The 19,141-nt window shown below is 53.4% G+C and overlaps 1 protein-coding gene and 1 long non-coding RNA gene across 2 annotated transcripts in view; both read right to left on the bottom strand.

Moving 5' to 3' along the window:
- The window catches only part of OBSCN (obscurin, cytoskeletal calmodulin and titin-interacting RhoGEF), an 860,705-nt gene that overhangs the window by 13,384 nt on the left and 828,180 nt on the right, over positions 1-19,141 (bottom strand). Inside the window, exons 109-110 of the mRNA XM_077269354.1 lie at positions 12,000-12,084; positions 1,450-1,689 (exon numbers count right to left, since the gene is read on the bottom strand). Coding sequence (XP_077125469.1) covers positions 1,450-1,689; positions 12,000-12,084 — 325 coding nt within the window. The remainder of the gene's footprint in view (positions 1-1,449; positions 1,690-11,999; positions 12,085-19,141) is intronic.
- On the bottom strand, positions 6,115-7,586 carry LOC143781277 (uncharacterized). The gene is made up of 3 exons (XR_013216641.1): positions 6,797-7,586; positions 6,611-6,714; positions 6,115-6,168 (listed from the first exon to the last, which is right to left on the bottom strand). It is a non-coding gene; the product is annotated as an uncharacterized LOC143781277 (long non-coding RNA).

Raw genomic sequence — 19,141 nt, 5'->3', positions numbered from 1 at the left:
TGTGTGATACATGATGTGTGTGATACTGGAGATGTGTGTGATACTGGAGATGTGTGTGATACATGACGGGTGTGATACTGGAGATGTGTGTGATACATGATGTGTGTGATACTGGAGATGTGTGTGATACATGACGGGTGTGATACTGGAGATGTGTGTGATACATGACGGGTGTGATACTGGGGATGTGTGTGATACATGACGGGTGTGATACTGGAGATGTGTGTGATACATGACGGGTGTGATACTGGAGATGTGTGTGATACATGACAGGTGTGATACTGGAGATGTGTGTGATACATGACGGGTGTGATACTGGGGATGTGTGTGATACATGACGGGTGTGATACTGGGGATGTGTGTGATACATGACGGGTGTGATACTGGGGATGTGTGTGATACGTGACAGGTGTGATACTGGGGATGTGTGTGATACGTGACGGGTGTGATACTGGAGATGTGTGTGATACATGACGGGTGTGATACTGGAGATGTGTGTGATACATGATGTGTGTGATACTGGAGATGTGTGTGATACATGACAGGTGTGATACTGGAGATGTGTGTGATACTGGAGATGTGTGTGATACATGACGGGTGTGATACTGGAGATGTGTGTGATACATGATGTGTGTGATACTGGAGATGTGTGTGATACATGACGGGTGTGATACTGGATTTATGTACTATGTGTGACGTGTGTGATACGTGATGTGTGCGGAGTACAATGAGATACCGAAGATATGTGATGAGTGTGATATCAGAGATATATGTGATGTTTGTGATACCGGAGGGGTGTGATATCGGCGATATGTGTGTGATACATGACGGGTGTGATATCGGAAATATGTGTGATGTGTGTGATACCGGAAATGTGTGGGATACGTAACGGGTGTGATAACTAGGATATATGTATTGTGTGGGATATGTGACGACTGTGATATCGGACATATGTGTGATGTGTGTGATACGTGACGAGTGTGATATAGGAGATATCTGTGATGTGTGGGATATGTGACGAGTGTGATATAGGAGATATCTGTGATGTGTGGGATACATGACGAGTGTGATACCGGAGATATCTGTGATGTGTGGGATACGTGACGAGTGTGATACCGGAGATATCTGTGATGTGTGGGATACGTGACGAGTGTGATACCGGAGATTTCTGTGATGTGTGGGATATGTGACGAGTGTGATATAGGAGATATCTGTGATGTGTGGGATACATGACGAGTGTGATACCGGAGATATCTGTGATGTGTGGGATACGTGACGAGTGTGATACCGGAGATATCTGTGATGTGTGGGATACGTGGCAGTGCTGGATGACTGTATTACTCCACACCCTGAACTAGTCCTCATTCAGCGGTTTGGTATTGGCCGCCCCCTAGTGGTTAGTGCTGGTGATCATCAGACAGTCTACTCTTTTGCAGCAGGTGCCATTACCCTGCGGCGAGGCAGTGCAGCAGCCGCCAGCCCTCGCACAACTCCAGGATGAGCGCCAGGTCCTGAGGGCTGAGATACGCTGCATGCAGCTGCACCACATTGCTATGATGGAGACTCTTCAGCATCTGATACTCGCGCAGCGTCATCTCCTTGGTCTTCTCCGTGTACGGGATCATCTTCACTGCGAACAGTCGTCCCGTAGACTTCTCTGTGCACAGTCTGACTGCACCGAACCGACCCCTGCGGGGCACAGACACAACCGAGAATGAGCGATGGACGCAGCGGCGTCCTTTAATTGACACCGATCAAGTACAGAATGTGGATTATCTGCAACCACCAGACCCTGACCAGAGAAATAGCCGACCCAGACAGCGGAAATACCCGACACTGAGCGCGGAAAAACCCGACCCAGACCGAGGAAATAGCTGACCCTGACAGCGGAAATACCCGACACTGAGCGCGGAAAAACCCGACCCAGACCGAGGAAATAGCTGACCCTGACAGCGGAAATACCCAACACTGAGCGCGGAAAAACCCGACCCAGACCGAGGAAATAGCTGACCCTGACAACGGAAATACCCAACACTGAGCGCGGAAAAACCCGACCCAGACCGAGGAAATAGCTGACCCTGACAACGGAAATACCCAACACTGAGCGCGGAAAAACCCGACCCAGACCAAGGAAATAGCTGACCCTGACAGCGGAAATAGCCGACACTGAGCGCGGAAAAACCCGACCCAGACCGAGGAAATAGCTGACCCTGACAGCGGAAATACCCAACACTGAGCGCGGAAAAACCCGACATAGACCAAGGAAATAGCTGACCCTGACAGTGGAAATACCCGACACTGAGCGCGGAAAAACCCGACCCAGACCGAGGAAATAGCCGACCCTGACAGCGGAAATACCCAACACTGAGCGCGGAAAAACCCGACCCAGACCGAGGAAATAGCTGACCCTGACAACGGAAATACCCAACACTGAGCGCGGAAAAACCCGACCCAGACCGAGGAAATAGCTGACCCTGACAACGGAAATACCCAACACTGAGCGCGGAAAAACCCGACCCAGACCAAGGAAATAGCTGACCCAGACAGCGGAAATACCCGACACTGAGCGCGGAAAAACCCAACCCAGACCGAGGAAATAGCCGACCCTGACAGCGGAAATACCCAACACTGAGCGCGGAAAAACCCGACATAGACCAAGGAAATAGCTGACCCTGACAGTGGAAATACCCGACACTGAGCGCGGAAAAACCCGACCCAGACCGAGGAAATAGCCGACCCTGACAGCGGAAATACCCAACACTGAGCGCGGAAAAACCCGACCCAGATCAAGGAAATAGCTGACCCTGACAGTGGAAATACCCAACACTGAGCGCGGAAAAACCCGACCCAGACCGAGGAAATAGCTGACCCTGACAACGGAAATACCCAACACTGAGCGCGGAAAAACCCGACCCAGACTGAGGAAATAGCTGACCCTGACAGTGGAAATACCCAACACTGAGCACGGAAAAACCCGACCCAGATCAAGGAAATAGCTGACCCTGACAGCGGAAATATCCGACACTGAGCGCGGAAAAACCCGACCCAGACTGAGGAAATAGCTGACCCTGACAGCGGAAATACCCAACACTGAGCGCGGAAAAACCAGACCCAAACCAAGGAAATAGCTGACCCTGACAGCAGAAATACCCAACACTGAGCGCAGAAATACCTGACCCAGACCGAGGAAATACTCGACCCAGATAGCGGAAATACCCGACACTGAGCGCAGAAAAACCCGACCCAGACCAAGGAAATAGCTGATCCGGACAGCGGAAATACCTGACCCTGAGCGCGGAAATAGGCAAGCGTGGAAATACCCGACACTGAGCGTGGAAGAACCCGACCCAGACTGAGGAAATAGCCGACCCAGACAGCGGAAATACCCGACACTGAGCGTGGAAGAACCCGACCCAGACTGAGGAAATAGCCAACACTGAGCGCAGAAAAACCCGCCCAAGACCAAGGAAATAGCCGAGCGTGGAAACACCCGACCCAGACAGCGGAAATACCCAACACTGAGAGCGGAAAAACCCAACCCAGACAGCGGAAATAGCCGACCCAGACCGAGAAAATAGCCGAACGTGGAAATACCTGACCCTGACAGCGGAAATACCCAACACTGAGCATGGAAAAACCCAACCCAAACCGAGGAAATAGCCGACCCAGACAACGGAAATACCTGACCCAGACCGAGGAAATACCCGACCCTGACCAAGGAAATAGCCGAGCGTGGAAATACCCGACCTAGACAGCAGAAATACCCAACACTGAGAGCAGAAAAACCCAACCCAGACCGAGGAAATAGCCAACCCTGACAGCGGAAATACCCGACCCTGAGCATGGAAATACCCGACCCAGACCGAGGAAATAGATGACCCTGACAGCGGAAATCCCCGACCCAGACCGAGGAAATAGCCGAGAGTGGAAATACCCGATTCCAAGTGCGGAAATTCTCGACCCCAAACACGGAAATACCCGACCCCAAGCACGGAAATATCTGACCCTGAGAACGGAAATAGCCAAGCATAGAAATACCCGACCCCAAGCATGAAAATACCAGACCCCGAGCACAGAAATAGCCGAGCATAGAAATACCCGATCCTAAGCACGGAAATACCCGAGCACAGAAATACCCGAGCACAGAAATACCAGACCCCGAGCACGGAAATAGCCGAGCAAAGAAATACCTGATCCTAAGTACGGAAATACCCGAGCACAGAAATACCTGACCTCGAGCACGGAAATAGCCGAGCATAGAAATACCCGATCCTAAGCACGGAAATATCCGACCCCCAGCACGGAAATATCTGACCCAAAGCACGGAAATACCTGACACTGAGCAGGGAAATACCCGACCCCGAGCACAGAAATACCCGACCCCGAGCACGGAAATACCAGACCCCGAGCACGGAAATAGCCGAGCATAGAAATACCCGATCCTAAGCACGGAAATACCTGACCCCGAGCACAGAAATACCCGACCCCTAGCACGGAAATACCAGACCCCGAGCATGGAAATAGCCGAGCATAGAAATACCCGATCCTAAGCACGGAAATACCCGACCCTGAGCGCGAAAATACCAGACCCCGAGCATGGAAATTGCCGACCATAGAAATACCCGATCCTAAGCACAGAAATATCCGACCCCGGGCACGGAAATACCCGAGCAAGGAAATACCAGACCCCTAGCACAGAAATACCCGACCCCGAGCACGGAAATACCAGACCCCGAGCACGGAAATAGCCGAGCATAGAAATACCCAATCCTAAGCACGGAAATACCTCACCCTGAGCACGAAAATACCCGAACCAGACCGAGGAAATAGCCGAACGTGGAAATACCCAACCCCAAGCACGGAAATAGCCAAGTATAGAAATACCCGATCCTAAGCATGGAAATACCTGACCCCGAGCACAGAAATACCTGACCCCGAGCACAGAAATACCCGACCCTGAGCATGGAAATACCCGACCCAGACCGAGGAAATAGCCGAGAGTGGAAATACCCGATTCCAAGTGCGGAAATTCTCGACCCCAAACACGGAAATACCCGACCCCGAGCACGGAAATATCTGACCCCGAGAACGGAAATAGCCAAGCATAGAAATACCCGACCCCAAGCACGAAAATACCAGACCCCGAGCACAGAAATAGCCGAGCATAGAAATACCAGACCCCGAGCACGGAAATACCCGAGCACAGAAATACCCGAGCACAGAAATACCAGACCCCGAGCACGGAAATAGCCGAGCATAGAAATACCCGATCCTAAGCATGGAAATATCCGACCCCGAACACAGAAATACCCGACCCCGAGCACGGAAATGCCTGACACCGAGCACGGAAATAGCCGAGCATAGAAATACCTGATCCTAAGTACGGAAATACCCGAGCACAGAAATACCTGACCCCGAGCACGGAAATACCAGACCCCAGGCACGGAAATAGCCGAGCATAGAAATACCCGATCCTAAGCACGGAAATACCTGACCCCGAGCACGGAAATACCTGACCCCGAGCACGGAAATACCTGACACTGAGCAGGGAAATACCAGACCCCGAGCATGGAAATAGCCGAGCATAGAAATACCCAATCCTAAGCACGGAAATACCTCACCCCGAGCACAGAAATACCCGACCCCGAGCACGGAAATGCCTGACCCCGAGCACGGAAATAGCCGAGCATAGAAATACCTGATCCTAAGTACGGAAATACCCGAGCACAGAAATACCTGACCCCGAGCACGGAAATACCAGACCCCAGGCACGGAAATAGCCGAGCATAGAAATACCCGATCCTAAGCACGGAAATATCCGACCCCGAGCACGGAAATACCTGACCCCGAGCACGGAAATACCTGACACTGAGCAGGGAAATACCAGACCCCGAGCATGGAAATAGCCGAGCATAGAAATACCCGATCCTAAGCACGGAAATACCCGACCCTGAGCGCGAAAATACCCGAACCAGACCGAGGAAATAGCCGAACGTGGAAATACCCGACCCCGAGCACGGAAATAGCCAAGTATAGAAATACCCGATCCTAAGCATGGAAATACCTGACCCCGAGCACAGAAATACCTGACCCCGAGCACAGAAATACCCGACCCCGAGCACGGAAATAGCCAAGTATAGAAATACCCGATCCTAAGCATGGAAATACCTGACCCCGAGCACGGAAATATCTGACCCCGAGAACGGAAATAGCCAAGCATAGAAATACCCGACCCCAAGCACGAAAATACCAGACCCCGAGCACAGAAATAGCCGAGCATAGAAATACCCGATCCTAAGCACGGAAATACCCGAGCACAGAAATACCAGACCCCGAGCACGGAAATAGCCGAGCATAGAAATACCCGATCCTAAGCATGGAAATATCCGACCCCGAGCACAGAAATACCCGACCCCGAGCACGGAAATGCCTGACACCGAGCACGGAAATAGCCGAGCATAGAAATACCTGATCCTAAGTACGGAAATACCCGAGCACAGAAATACCTGACCCCGAGCACGGAAATACCAGACCCCAGGCACGGAAATAGCCGAGCATAGAAATACCCGATCCTAAGCACGGAAATACCTGACCCCGAGCACGGAAATACCTGACCCCGAGCACGGAAATACCTGACACTGAGCAGGGAAATACCAGACCCCGAGCATGGAAATAGCCGAGCATAGAAATACCCAATCCTAAGCACGGAAATACCTCACCCCGAGCACAGAAATACCCGACCCCGAGCATGGAAATAGCCGAGCATAGAAATACCCGATCCTAAGCATGGAAATACCCGACCCTGAGCGCGAAAATACCCGAACCAGACCGAGGAAATAGCCGAACGTGGAAATACCCGACCCCGAGCACGGAAATAGCCAAGTATAGAAATACCCGATCCTAAGCACGGAAATATCCGACCCCGTGCACGGAAATACCTGACCCCGAGCACGGAAATACCCAAGCAAGGAAATACCAGACCCCTAGCACAGAAATACCCGACCCCGAGCACGGAAATACCAGACCCCGAGCATGGAAATAGCCGAGCATAGAAATACCCAATCCTAAGCACGGAAATACCTGACCCTGAGCGTGAAAATACCCGAACCAGACCGAGGAAATAGCCGAACGTGGAAATACCCGACCCCGAGCACGGAAATAGCCAAGCATAGAAATACCCGACCCCAAGCATGAAAATACCAGACCCCGAGCACAGAAATAGCCGAGCATAGAAATACCCGATCCTAAGCACGGAAATACCCGAGCACAGAAATACCCGAGCACAGAAATACCAGACCCCGAGCACGGAAATAGCCGAGCAAAGAAATACCTGATCCTAAGTACGGAAATACCCGAGCACAGAAATACCTGACCTCGAGCACGGAAATAGCCGAGCATAGAAATACACGATCCTAAGCACGGAAATATCCGACCCCCAGCACGGAAATATCTGACCCAAAGCACGGAAATACCTGACACTGAGCAGGGAAATACCCGACCCCGAGCACAGAAATACCCGACCCCGAGCACGGAAATACCAGACCCCGAGCACGGAAATAGCCGAGCATAGAAATACCCGATCCTAAGCACGGAAATACCTGACACTGAGCAGGGAAATACCCGACCCCGAGCACAGAAATACCCGACCCCGAGCACGGAAATACCTGACCCCGAGCACAGAAATACCCGACCCCTAGCACGGAAATACCAGACCCCGAGCATGGAAATTGCCGACCATAGAAATACCCGATCCTAAGCACAGAAATATCCGACCCCGGGCACGGAAATACCCGAGCAAGGAAATACCAGACCCCTAGCACAGAAATACCCGACCCCGAGCACGGAAATACCAGACCCCGAGCACGGAAATAGCCGAGCATAGAAATACCCAATCCTAAGCACGGAAATACCTGACCCTGAGCACGAAAATACCCGAACCAGACCGAGGAAATAGCCGAACGTGGAAATACCCAACCCCAAGCACGGAAATAGCCAAGTATAGAAATACCCGATCCTAAGCATGGAAATACCTGACCCCGAGCACAGAAATACCTGACCCCGAGCACAGAAATACCCGACCCTGAGCATGGAAATACCCGACCCAGACCGAGGAAATAGCCGAGAGTGGAAATACCCGATTCCAAGTGCGGAAATTCTCGACCCCAAACACGGAAATACCCGACCCCGAGCACGGAAATATCTGACCCCGAGAACGGAAATAGCCAAGCATAGAAATACCCGACCCCAAGCATGAAAATACCAGACCCCGAGCACAGAAATAGCCGAGCATAGAAATACCCGATCCTAAGCACGGAAATACCCAAGCACAGAAATACCCGAGCACAGAAATACCAGACCCCGAGCACGGAAATAGCCGAGCAAAGAAATACCTGATCCTAAGTACGGAAATACCCGAGCACAGAAATACCTGACCTCGAGCACGGAAATAGCCGAGCATAGAAATACCCGATCCTAAGCACGGAAATATCCGACCCCCAGCACGGAAATATCTGACCCAAAGCACGGAAATACCTGACACTGAGCAGGGAAATACCCGACCCCGAGCACAGAAATACCCGACCCCGAGCACGGAAATACCAGACCCCGAGCACGGAAATAGCCGAGCATAGAAATACCCGATCCTAAGCACGGAAATACCTGACCCCGAGCACAGAAATACCCGACCCCTAGCACGGAAATACCAGACCCCGAGCATGGAAATAGCCGACCATAGAAATACCCGATCCTAAGCACAGAAATATCCGACCCCGGGCACGGAAATACCCGAGCAAGGAAATACCAGACCCCTAGCACAGAAATACCCGACCCCGAGCACGGAAATACCAGACCCCGAGCACGGAAATAGCCGAGCATAGAAATACCCAATCCTAAGCACGGAAATACCTCACCCTGAGCACGAAAATACCCGAACCAGACCGAGGAAATAGCCGAACGTGGAAATACCCAACCCCAAGCACGGAAATAGCCAAGTATAGAAATACCCGATCCTAAGCATGGAAATACCTGACCCCGAGCACAGAAATACCTGACCCCGAGCACAGAAATACCCGACCCTGAGCATGGAAATACCCGACCCAGACCGAGGAAATAGCCGAGAGTGGAAATACCCGATTCCAAGTGCGGAAATTCTCGACCCCAAACACGGAAATACCCGACCCCGAGCACGGAAATATCTGACCCCGAGAACGGAAATAGCCAAGCATAGAAATACCCGACCCCAAGCACGAAAATACCAGACCCCGAGCACAGAAATAGCCGAGCATAAAAATACCCGATCCTAAGCACGGAAATACCCGAGCACAGAAATACCCGAGCACAGAAATACCAGACCCCGAGCACGGAAATAGCCGAGCATAGAAATACCCGATCCTAAGCATGGAAATATCCGACCCCGAGCACAGAAATACCCGACCCCGAGCACGGAAATGCCTGACACCGAGCACGGAAATAGCCGAGCATAGAAATACCTGATCCTAAGTACGGAAATACCCGAGCACAGAAATACCTGACCCCGAGCACGGAAATACCAGACCCCAGGCACGGAAATAGCCGAGCATAGAAATACCCGATCCTAAGCACAGAAATACCTGACCCCGAGCACGGAAATACCTGACCCCGAGCACGGAAATACCTGACACTGAGCAGGGAAATACCAGACCCCGAGCATGGAAATAGCCGAGCATAGAAATACCCAATCCTAAGCACGGAAATACCTCACCCCGAGCACAGAAATACCCGACCCCGAGCATGGAAATAGCCGAGCATAGAAATACCCGATCCTAAGCATGGAAATACCCGACCCTGAGCGCGAAAATACCCGAACCAGACCGAGGAAATAGCCGAACGTGGAAATACCCGACCCCGAGCACGGAAATAGCCAAGTATAGAAATACCCGATCCTAAGCACGGAAATATCCGACCCCGTGCACGGAAATACCTGACCCCGAGCACGGAAATACCCAAGCAAGGAAATACCAGACCCCTAGCACAGAAATACCCGACCCCGAGCACGGAAATACCAGACCCCGAGCATGGAAATAGCCGAGCATAGAAATACCCAATCCTAAGCACGGAAATACCTGACCCTGAGCGTGAAAATACCCGAACCAGACCGAGGAAATAGCCGAACGTGGAAATACCCGACCCCGAGCACGGAAATAGCCAAGTATAGAAATACCCGATCCTAAGCATGGAAATACCTGACCCCGAGCACAGAAATACCTGACCCCGAGCACGGAAATACCCGACCCTGAAAGTGGAAATACCCGACCCAGACGATGAAATCGCTGACCCTGACAGTGGAAATACCAGACTCAGACCGGAGAAATACCCGACCCTGACAGCGGAAATACCCGACCCTGACAGCGGAAATAGCCGAGCATAGAAATACCCGAGCACGGAAATACCGGACCCCGAGCATGGAAATACCCGACCCCGAGCACGGAAATACCCGACCCCGAGCACGGAAATACCCGACCCCGAGCATGGAAATACCCGACCCCGAGCACGGAAATACCCGCCCCCGAGCACGGAAATACCCGCCCCCGAGCATGGAAATACCCGCCCCCGAGTACGGAAATACCCGCCCCCGAGCACGGAAATACCCGACCCCGAGCACGGAAATACCCGACCCCGAGCACGGAAATACCCGACCCCGAGCACGGAAATACCCGACCCCGAGCACAGAAATACCCGACCCCGAGCACGGAAATACCTGACACCGAGCACAGAAATACCCGACCCCGAGCACAGAAATACCCGACCCCGAGCACGGAAATACCAGACCCCGAACGTGGAAATTCCCAACCCAAACCGAGGAAATACCAGACTCAGACCAGAAAAATACCCGACCCTGAGTGCGGAAATAGCCGAGCATAGAAATCCCCGATCCTAAGCATGGAAATACACGACCCTGAGTGCGGAAATAGCCAACCCAGACCGAGGAAATAGCTGACCCTGACAGCAGAAATACCCGACCCTGAGCGTGGAAATACCCAACCCAGACCAGGGAAATAGCCGAGCGTGGAAATACCCGATCCCAAGTGCAGAAATACCCGACCCCAAGCACGGAAATACCCGACCCAGAGCATGGAAATACCTAACCCCGAGCACAAAAATAGCCGACCCTGAGCGTGGAAATACCCGACCCTGAGCGTGGAAATACCCGACCCTGAGTGCGGAAATACCTGACCTGATTGTGGAAATAGCCAACCCAGACCGCGGAAATAGCTGAACTTGATCGTGGAAATAGCCAACCCAGACCGGGAAAATACCTGACCATGAGCGTAGAAATACCGACCCTGAGAGCGGAAACACCCGACCCTGAGCGCGGAAATACACGACCCTGAGTACAGAAATACCCAACCTTGATTGCGGAAATAGCCGACCCAGACCATGGAAATAGCCGACCTTGATCGTGGAAATAGCCGACCCAGATCGGGAAAATACCCGACCCTGACTGGAGAAAGCTGATGCAGACCACAGAAGTAGCCGACCCTGATAGTGGAAATAGCCGATGCTGACCGTGGAAATATCCGACCCTGACCATGAAAATACCTGACCCTGAGTGCGGAAATAGCCGACCCTGAGTGCGGAAATAGCCGACCCTGAGCACGGAAATAGCCGACCTTGATCGTGGAAATAGCCGACCCAGATCGGGAAAATACCCGACCCTGACTGGAGAAAGCTGATCCAGACCACAGAAGTAGCCGACCCTGATAGTGGAAATAGCCGATGCTGACCGTGGAAATATCCGACCCTGACCATGAAAATACCTGAGCCTGAGTGCGGAAATAGCCGACCCTGAGCACGGAAATAGCCGACCTTGATTGCAGAAATAGCCAACTTAGACCACGTAAGTAGCCGACCCTGACCGTGGATATAACTGACCCTGAGCACGGATATACCTGACTGCGGAAACTGTATCTGGACAGTGGAAATACTCCCGACTCTAACACTCCGACATCATCAGATCTCACCTCCTTCCGTCCAGCTGTAACTCTGAGCGGAATCCTCCTTCTGACAAATCGTGACCCTCCGAAGCTCCGGATGATTGTACAATCGCTAGACAAAGTGAGGATGATAGGAGTCATTACAAGTAAAGGCAGGGCTGTGGAGTCTGAGTCGTGGAGTCAGAATCGGAGCCCATTGAGGTGGTGTCAGAATCGGTGTCATGGAAATGTCGGAGTCGGAGGTTTGGCTTACCGACTCCACAGCCCTGATTAAACTGACAGCACTCACACAGTCTCCCCAATATTATGCAAAAAGATTTCCTAAGTTATTTCAGGCTGATTGGTGAATAGAATATATTAATCTAAGTTATGATTCACTTGAGGCCACAGTGGAAATGTGACAAGATATGTGAAAAACATCTTGAAGGTCTGCAGCAGGGTCAGTGATAGGAAGAGGAGGGGGATGATGCTGCAGCAGGGTCTGTGATAGGAAGAAGAGGGGGATGATGCTGCAGCATGGTCTGCGATAGGAAGAAGAGGGGGATGATGCTGCAGCAGGGTCTGCGATAGGAAGAAGAGGGGGATGATGCTGCAGCATGGTCTGCGATAGGAAGAAGAGGGGGATGATGCTGCAGCATGGTCTGCGATAGGAAGAAGAGGGGGATGATGCTGCAGCAGGGTCTGTGATAGGAAGAGGAGGGGATGATGCTGCAGCAGGGTCTGTGATAGGAAGAAGAGGGGGATGATGCTGCAGCATGGTCTGCGATAGGAAGAAGAGGGGGATGATGCTGCAGCAGGGTCTGTGATAGGAAGAAGAGGGGATGACGCTGCAGCAGGGTCTGTGATAGGAAGAGGAGGGGATGATGCTGCAGCAGGGTCTGTGATAGGAAGAAGAGGGGGATGATGCTGCAGCAGGGTCTGTGATAGGAAGAAGAGGGGGATGATGCTGCAGCAGGGTCAGTGATAGGAAGAGGAGGGGATGACGCTGCAGCAGGGTCTGTGATAGGAAGAAGAGGGGGATGATGCAACAGGGTCTGTGATAGGAAGAAGAGGGGGATGATGCTGCAGCAGGGTCAGTGATAGGAAGAGGAGGGGATGACGCTGCAGCAGGGTCTGTGATAGGAAGAAGAGGGGGATGATGCAACAGGGTCTGTGATAGGAAGAAGAGGGGGATGATGCTGCAGCAGGGTCTGCGATAGGAAGAAGAGGGGGATGATGCTGCAGCAGGGTCTGTGATAGGAAGAAGAGGGGATGACGCTGCAGCAGGGTCTGTGATAGGAAGAGGAGGGGATGATGCTGCAGCAGGGTCTGTGATAGGAAGAAGAGGGGGATGATGCTGCAGCAGGGTCTGTGATAAGAAGAAGAGGGGGATGATGCTGCAGCAGGGTCTGTGATAGGAAGAAGAGGGGGATGATGCTGCAGCAGGGTCTGTGATAGGGAGAGGAGGGGGATGATGCTGCAGTGTCTGTGATAGGGAGAGGAGGGGGATGATGCTGCAGCAGGGTCTGTGATAGGGAGAGGAGGGGGATGATGCTGCATCAAGGTCTGTGATAGGGAGAGGATGGGGATGATGCAGCAGCAGGGTCTGTGATAGGGAGAGGAGGGAAATGATGCTGCAGCAGGGTCTGTGATAGGGAGAGGAGGGAGATTATGCTGCAGCAGGGTCTGTGAAAGGGAGAGGAGGGGGATGATGCTGCAGCAGGGTCTGTGATAGGGAGAGGAGGGAGATTATGCTGCAGCAGGGTCTGTGATAGGGAGAGGAGGGGGATGATGCCGCAGGGTCTGTAATAGGGAGAGGAGGGGGATAACACTGCAGCAGGGTCTGTGATAGGGAGTGGAGGGGGATGATGCTGCAGCAGGGTCTGTGATAGGGAGAGGAGAGAGATGATGCAGCAGCAGGGTCTGTGATAGGGAGAGGATGGGGATGACGCTGCAGCAGGGTCTGTGATAGGGAGAGGAGGGGGATGACGCTGCAGCAGGGTCTGTGATAGGAAGAGGAGAGAGATGATGCAGCAGCAGGGTCTGTGATAGGGAGAGGAGGGGGATGACGCTGCAGCAGAGTCTGTGATAGGAAGAAGGGGATGACGCTGCAGTAGGGTCTTTGATAGGGAGAGGATGGGGATGACGCTGCAGCTGGGTCTATGATAGGGATAGGAGGGGGATGACGCTGCAGCAGGGTCTGTGATAGGGAGAGGAGGGGGATGATGCTGCAGTAGGGTCTGTGATAGGGAGTGGAGGGGGATGATGCTGCAGCAAGGTCTGTGATAGGGAGTGGAGGGGGATGACGCTGCAGCAGGGTCTTTGATAGGGAGAGAAGGGGGATGACGCTGCAGCAGGGTCTGTGATAGGGAGAGGAGAGGGATGACGCTGCAGCAGAGTCTGTGATAGGAAGAGGAGGGGGATGACGCTGCAGTAGGGTCTGTGATAGGGAGAGGAGGGGGATGATGCAGCAGCAGGGTCTGTGATAGGGAGAGGAGGGGGATGATGCAGCAGGGTCTGTAATAGGGAGAGGAGGGGGATAACACTGCAGCACGGTCTGTGATGGGGAGAAGAGGGGGATGACGCTGCAGCAGGGCCTGTGATAGGGAGAGGAGGGGAGTGATGCTGCAGCATGGTCTGTGATGGGTATAGGAGGGGGATGATGCAGCAGGGTCTGTAATAGGGAGAAGATGATGACGCTGCAGCAGGGTCTGTGATGGGGAGAAGAGGGGGATGACGCTGCAGCAGGGTCTGTGATAGGGAGAGGAGGTGAGTGATGCTGCAGCAGGGTCTGTGATAGGGAGAGGAGGGGAATGATGCTGCAGCAGGGTCTGTGATGGGGATAGAAGGGGATGATGCAGCAGGGTCTGTAATAGGGAGAGGAGGGGGATAACACTGCAGCAGGGTCTGTGATGGGGAGAAGAGGGGGATGACGCTGCAGCAGGGTCTGTGATAGGGAGAGGAGGAGAGTGATGCTGCAGCAGGGTCTGTGATGGGGATAGGAGGGGGACGATGCAGCAGGGTCTGTAATAGGGAGAGGATGGGGATGACGCTGCAGCAGGGTCTGTGATAGGGAGAGGAGGGGGATGACGCTGCAGCAGGGTCTATGATAGGAAGAGGAGGGAGATGATGCAGCAGCAAGGTCTGTGATAGGGAGAGGAGGGAGATGATGCAGCAGGGTCTGTAATAGGGAGAGGAGGGGGATAACACTGCAGCAGGGTCTGTGATGGGAAGAAGAGGGGGATGACGCTGCAGCAGGGTCTGTGATAGGGAGAGGAGGGAAGTGATGCTGCAGCAGGGTCTGTGATGGGGATAGGAGGGGGATGATGCAGCAGGGTCTGTAATAGGGAGAGGATGGGGATGACGCTGCAGCAGGGTCTGTGATAGGGAGAGGAGGGGGATGACGCTGCAGCAGGATCTGTGATAGGGAGAGGAGGGGGATGACGCTGCAGCAGGGTCTATGATAGGAAGAGGAGGGGGATGACGCTGCAGCAGGGTCTGTGATAGGGAGAGGAGGGAGATGATGCAGCAGGGTCTGTAATAGGGAGAGGAGGGGGATAACACTGCAGCAGGGTCTGTGATGGGGAGAAGAGGGGGATGACGCTGCAGCAGGGTCTGTGATAGGGAGAGGAGGGAAGTGATGCTGCAGCAGGGTCTGTGATGGGGATAGGAGGGGGATGATGCAGCAGGGTCTGTAATAGGGAGAGGATGGGGATGACGCTGCAGCAGGGTCTGTGATAGGGAGAGGAGGGGGATGACGCTGCAGCAGGGTCTGTGATAGGGAGAGGAGGTGAGTGATGCTGCAGCAGGGTCTGTGATGGGGATAGGAGGGGGATGATGCAGCAGGGTCTGTAATAGGGAGAGGATGGGGATGACGCTGCAGCAGGGTCTGTGATAGGGAGAGGAGGGGGATGACGCTGCAGCAGGGTCTATGATAGGAAGAGGAGGGAGATGATGCAGCAGCAAGGTCTGTGATAGGGAGAGGAGGGAGATGATGCAGCAGGGTCTGTAATAGGGAGAGGAGGGGGATAACACTGCAGCAGGGTCTGTGATAGGGAGAAGAGGGGGATGACGCTGCAGTAGGGTCTTTGATAGGGAGAGGATGGGGATGACGCTGCAGCTGGGTCTGTGATAGGGATAGGAGGGGGATGACGCTGCAGCAGGGTCTGTGATAGGGAGAGGAGGGGGATGACGCTGCAGCAGGGTCTGTGATAGGGAGTGGAGGGGGATGATGCTGCAGCAAGGTCTGTGATAGAGGAGGGGGATGACGCTGCAGCAGGGTCTTTGATAGGGAGAGGAGGGGGATGACGCTGCAGCAGGGTCTGTGATAGGGAGAGGAGGGGGATGACGCTGCAGCAGAGTCTATGATAGGAAGAGGAGGGGGATGACGCTGCAGTAGGGTCTGTGATAGGGAGAGGAGGGGGATGATGCAGCAGCAGGGTCTGTGATAGGGAGAGGAGGGGGATGATGCAGCAGGGTCTGTAATAGGGAGAGGAGGGGGATAACACTGCAGCACGGTTTGTGATGGGGAGAAGAGGGGGATGACGCTGCAGCAGGGTCTGTGATAGGGAGAGGAGGGGAGTGATGCTGCAGCATGGTCTGTGATGGGTATAGGAGGGGGATGATGCAGCAGGGTCTGTAATAGGGAGAGGATGAGGATGACGCTGCAGCAGGGTCTGTGATGGGGAGAAGAGGGGGATGACGCTGCAGCAGGGTCTGTGATAGGGAGAGGAGGTGAGTGATGCTGCAGCAGGGTCTGTGATAGGGAGAGGAGGGGAATGATGCTGCAGCAGGGTCTGTGATGGGGATAGAAGGGGATGATGGGGATAGAAGGGGATGATGCAGCAGGGTCTGTAATAGGGAGAGGAGGGGGATAACACTGCAGCAGGGTCTGTGATGGGGAGAAGAGGGGGATGACGCTGCAGCAGGGTCTGTGATAGGGAGAGGAGGGGAGTGATGCTGCAGCAGGGTCTGTGATGGGGATAGGAGGGGGATGATGCAGCAGGGTCTGTAATAGGGAGAGGATGGGGATGACGCTGCAGCAGGGTCTGTGATAGGGAGAGGAGGGGGATGACGCTGCAGCAGGGTCTATGATAGGAAGAGGAGGGAGATGATGCAGCAGCAAGGTCTGTGATAGGGAGAGGAGGGAGATGATGCAGCAGGGTCTGTAATAGGGAGAGGAGGGGGATGACGCTGCAGCAGGATCTGTGATAGGGAGAGGAGGGGGATGACGCTGCAGCAGGGTCTATGATAGGAAGAGGAGGGGGATGACGCTGCAGCAGGGTCTGTGATAGGGAGAGGAGGGAGATGATGCAGCAGGGTCTGTAATAGGGAAAGGAGGGGGATAACACTGCAGCAGGGTCTGTGATGGGGAGAAGAGGGGGATGACGCTGCAGCAGGGTCTGTGATAGGGAGAGGAGGGAAGTGATGCTGCAGCAGGGTCTGTGATGGGGATAGGAGGGAGATGATGCAGCAGGGTCTGTAATAGGGAGAGGATGGGGATGACGCTGCAGCAGGGTCTGTGATAGGGAGAGGAGGGGGATGACGCTGCAGCAGGGTCTATGATAGGAAGAGGAGGGAGATGATGCAGCAGCAAGGTCTGTGATAGGGAGAGGAGGGAGATGATGCAGCAGGGTCTGTAATAGGGAGAGGAGGGGGATAACACTGCAGCAGGGTCTGTGATAGGGAGAAGAGGGGGCTGACGCTGCAGCAGGGTCTGTGATAGGGAGAGGAGGTGAGTGATGCTCGCCCCCTATCTGTCGGAGTCCCACAAGGTTCAGTCCTTGGGCCCCTGCTCTTCTCCATTTACACCTTTGGCCTGGGACAGCTCATAGAATCTCATGGCTTTCAGTATCACCTCTATGCTGATGACACACAGATCTACATCTCTGCACCAGATATCACCACCCTACTAACCAGAATCCCTCAATGTCTGTCCACTATTTCATCCTTCTTCTCCGCTAGATTTCTGAAACTTAACATGGACAAAACAGAATTCATCATCTTTCCCCCCATCTCACGTGACCCCCCCAACGAACCTATCCATTAAAGTAAATGGCTGCCCACTCTCCCCAGTCCCACAAGCTCGCTGCCTCGGGGTAATCCTTGACGCTGATCTCTCCTTCAAACCACATATCCAAGCCCTTTCCACTTCCTGCCGACTTCAACTCAAAAATATTTCACAAATCCGTTCATTCCTCAACCAAGAATCTGCAAAAACCCTAGTCCATGCCCTCATCCTCTCTCGCCTTGACTACTGCAACCTCCTGCTCTGTGGCCTCCCCTCGAACACTCTCGCACCCCTCCAATCTATTCTAAACTCTGCTGCCCGACTAATCCACCTGTCCCCCCGCTATTCCCCGGCCTCTCCCCTCTGTCAATCCCTTCACTGGCTCCCCATTACCCAGAGACTCCACTACAAAACCCTAACCATGACGTACAAGGCCATCCACAACCTGTCTCCTCCATACATCTGTGACCTCGTCTCCCGGTACTTTCCTACACGCAACCTCCGATCCTCACAAGATCTCCTTCTCTACTCCCCTCTTATCTCCTCTTCCCACAATCGCATACAAGATTTCTCTCGCGTATCACCCCTACTCTGGAACCCTCTACACATCAGACTCTCGCCTACCATCGAAACCTTCAAAAAGAACCTGAAGACCCACCTCTTCCAACAAGCCTACAACCTGCAGTAACTACCGATCGACCAAACCACTGCACGACCAGCTCTATCCTCACCTACTGCATCCTCACCCATCCCTTGTAGATTGTGAGCCTTCACGGGCAGGGTCCTCTCTCCTCCTGTACCAGTCGTGATTTGTATTGTTTAAGATTATTGTACCTGTTTTTATTATGTATACCCCTCCTCACATGTAAAGCGCCATGGAATAAATGGCGCTATAACAATAAATAATAATAATAATAATAATAATGCTGCAGCAGGGTCTGTGATGGGGATAGAAGGGGGATGATGCAGCAGGGTCTGTAATAGGGAGAGGAGGGGGATGACACTGCAGCAGGGTCTGTGATAGGGAGAGGAGGGGAGTGATGCAGCAGCAAGGTCTCTGATAGGGAGAGGAGGGAGATGATGCAGCAGGGTCTGTAATAGGGAGAGGAGGGGGATGATGCAGCAGGGTCTGTAATAGGGAGAGGATGGGGATGATGCTGCAGCAGGGTCTGTGATAGGG

Source organism: Ranitomeya variabilis, chromosome 6 (assembly GCF_051348905.1).
Source record: "Ranitomeya variabilis isolate aRanVar5 chromosome 6, aRanVar5.hap1, whole genome shotgun sequence".
NCBI classification, from domain to species: domain Eukaryota; kingdom Metazoa; phylum Chordata; class Amphibia; order Anura; family Dendrobatidae; genus Ranitomeya; species Ranitomeya variabilis.
This window is presented reverse-complemented; position numbering and strand designations above follow the sequence as displayed.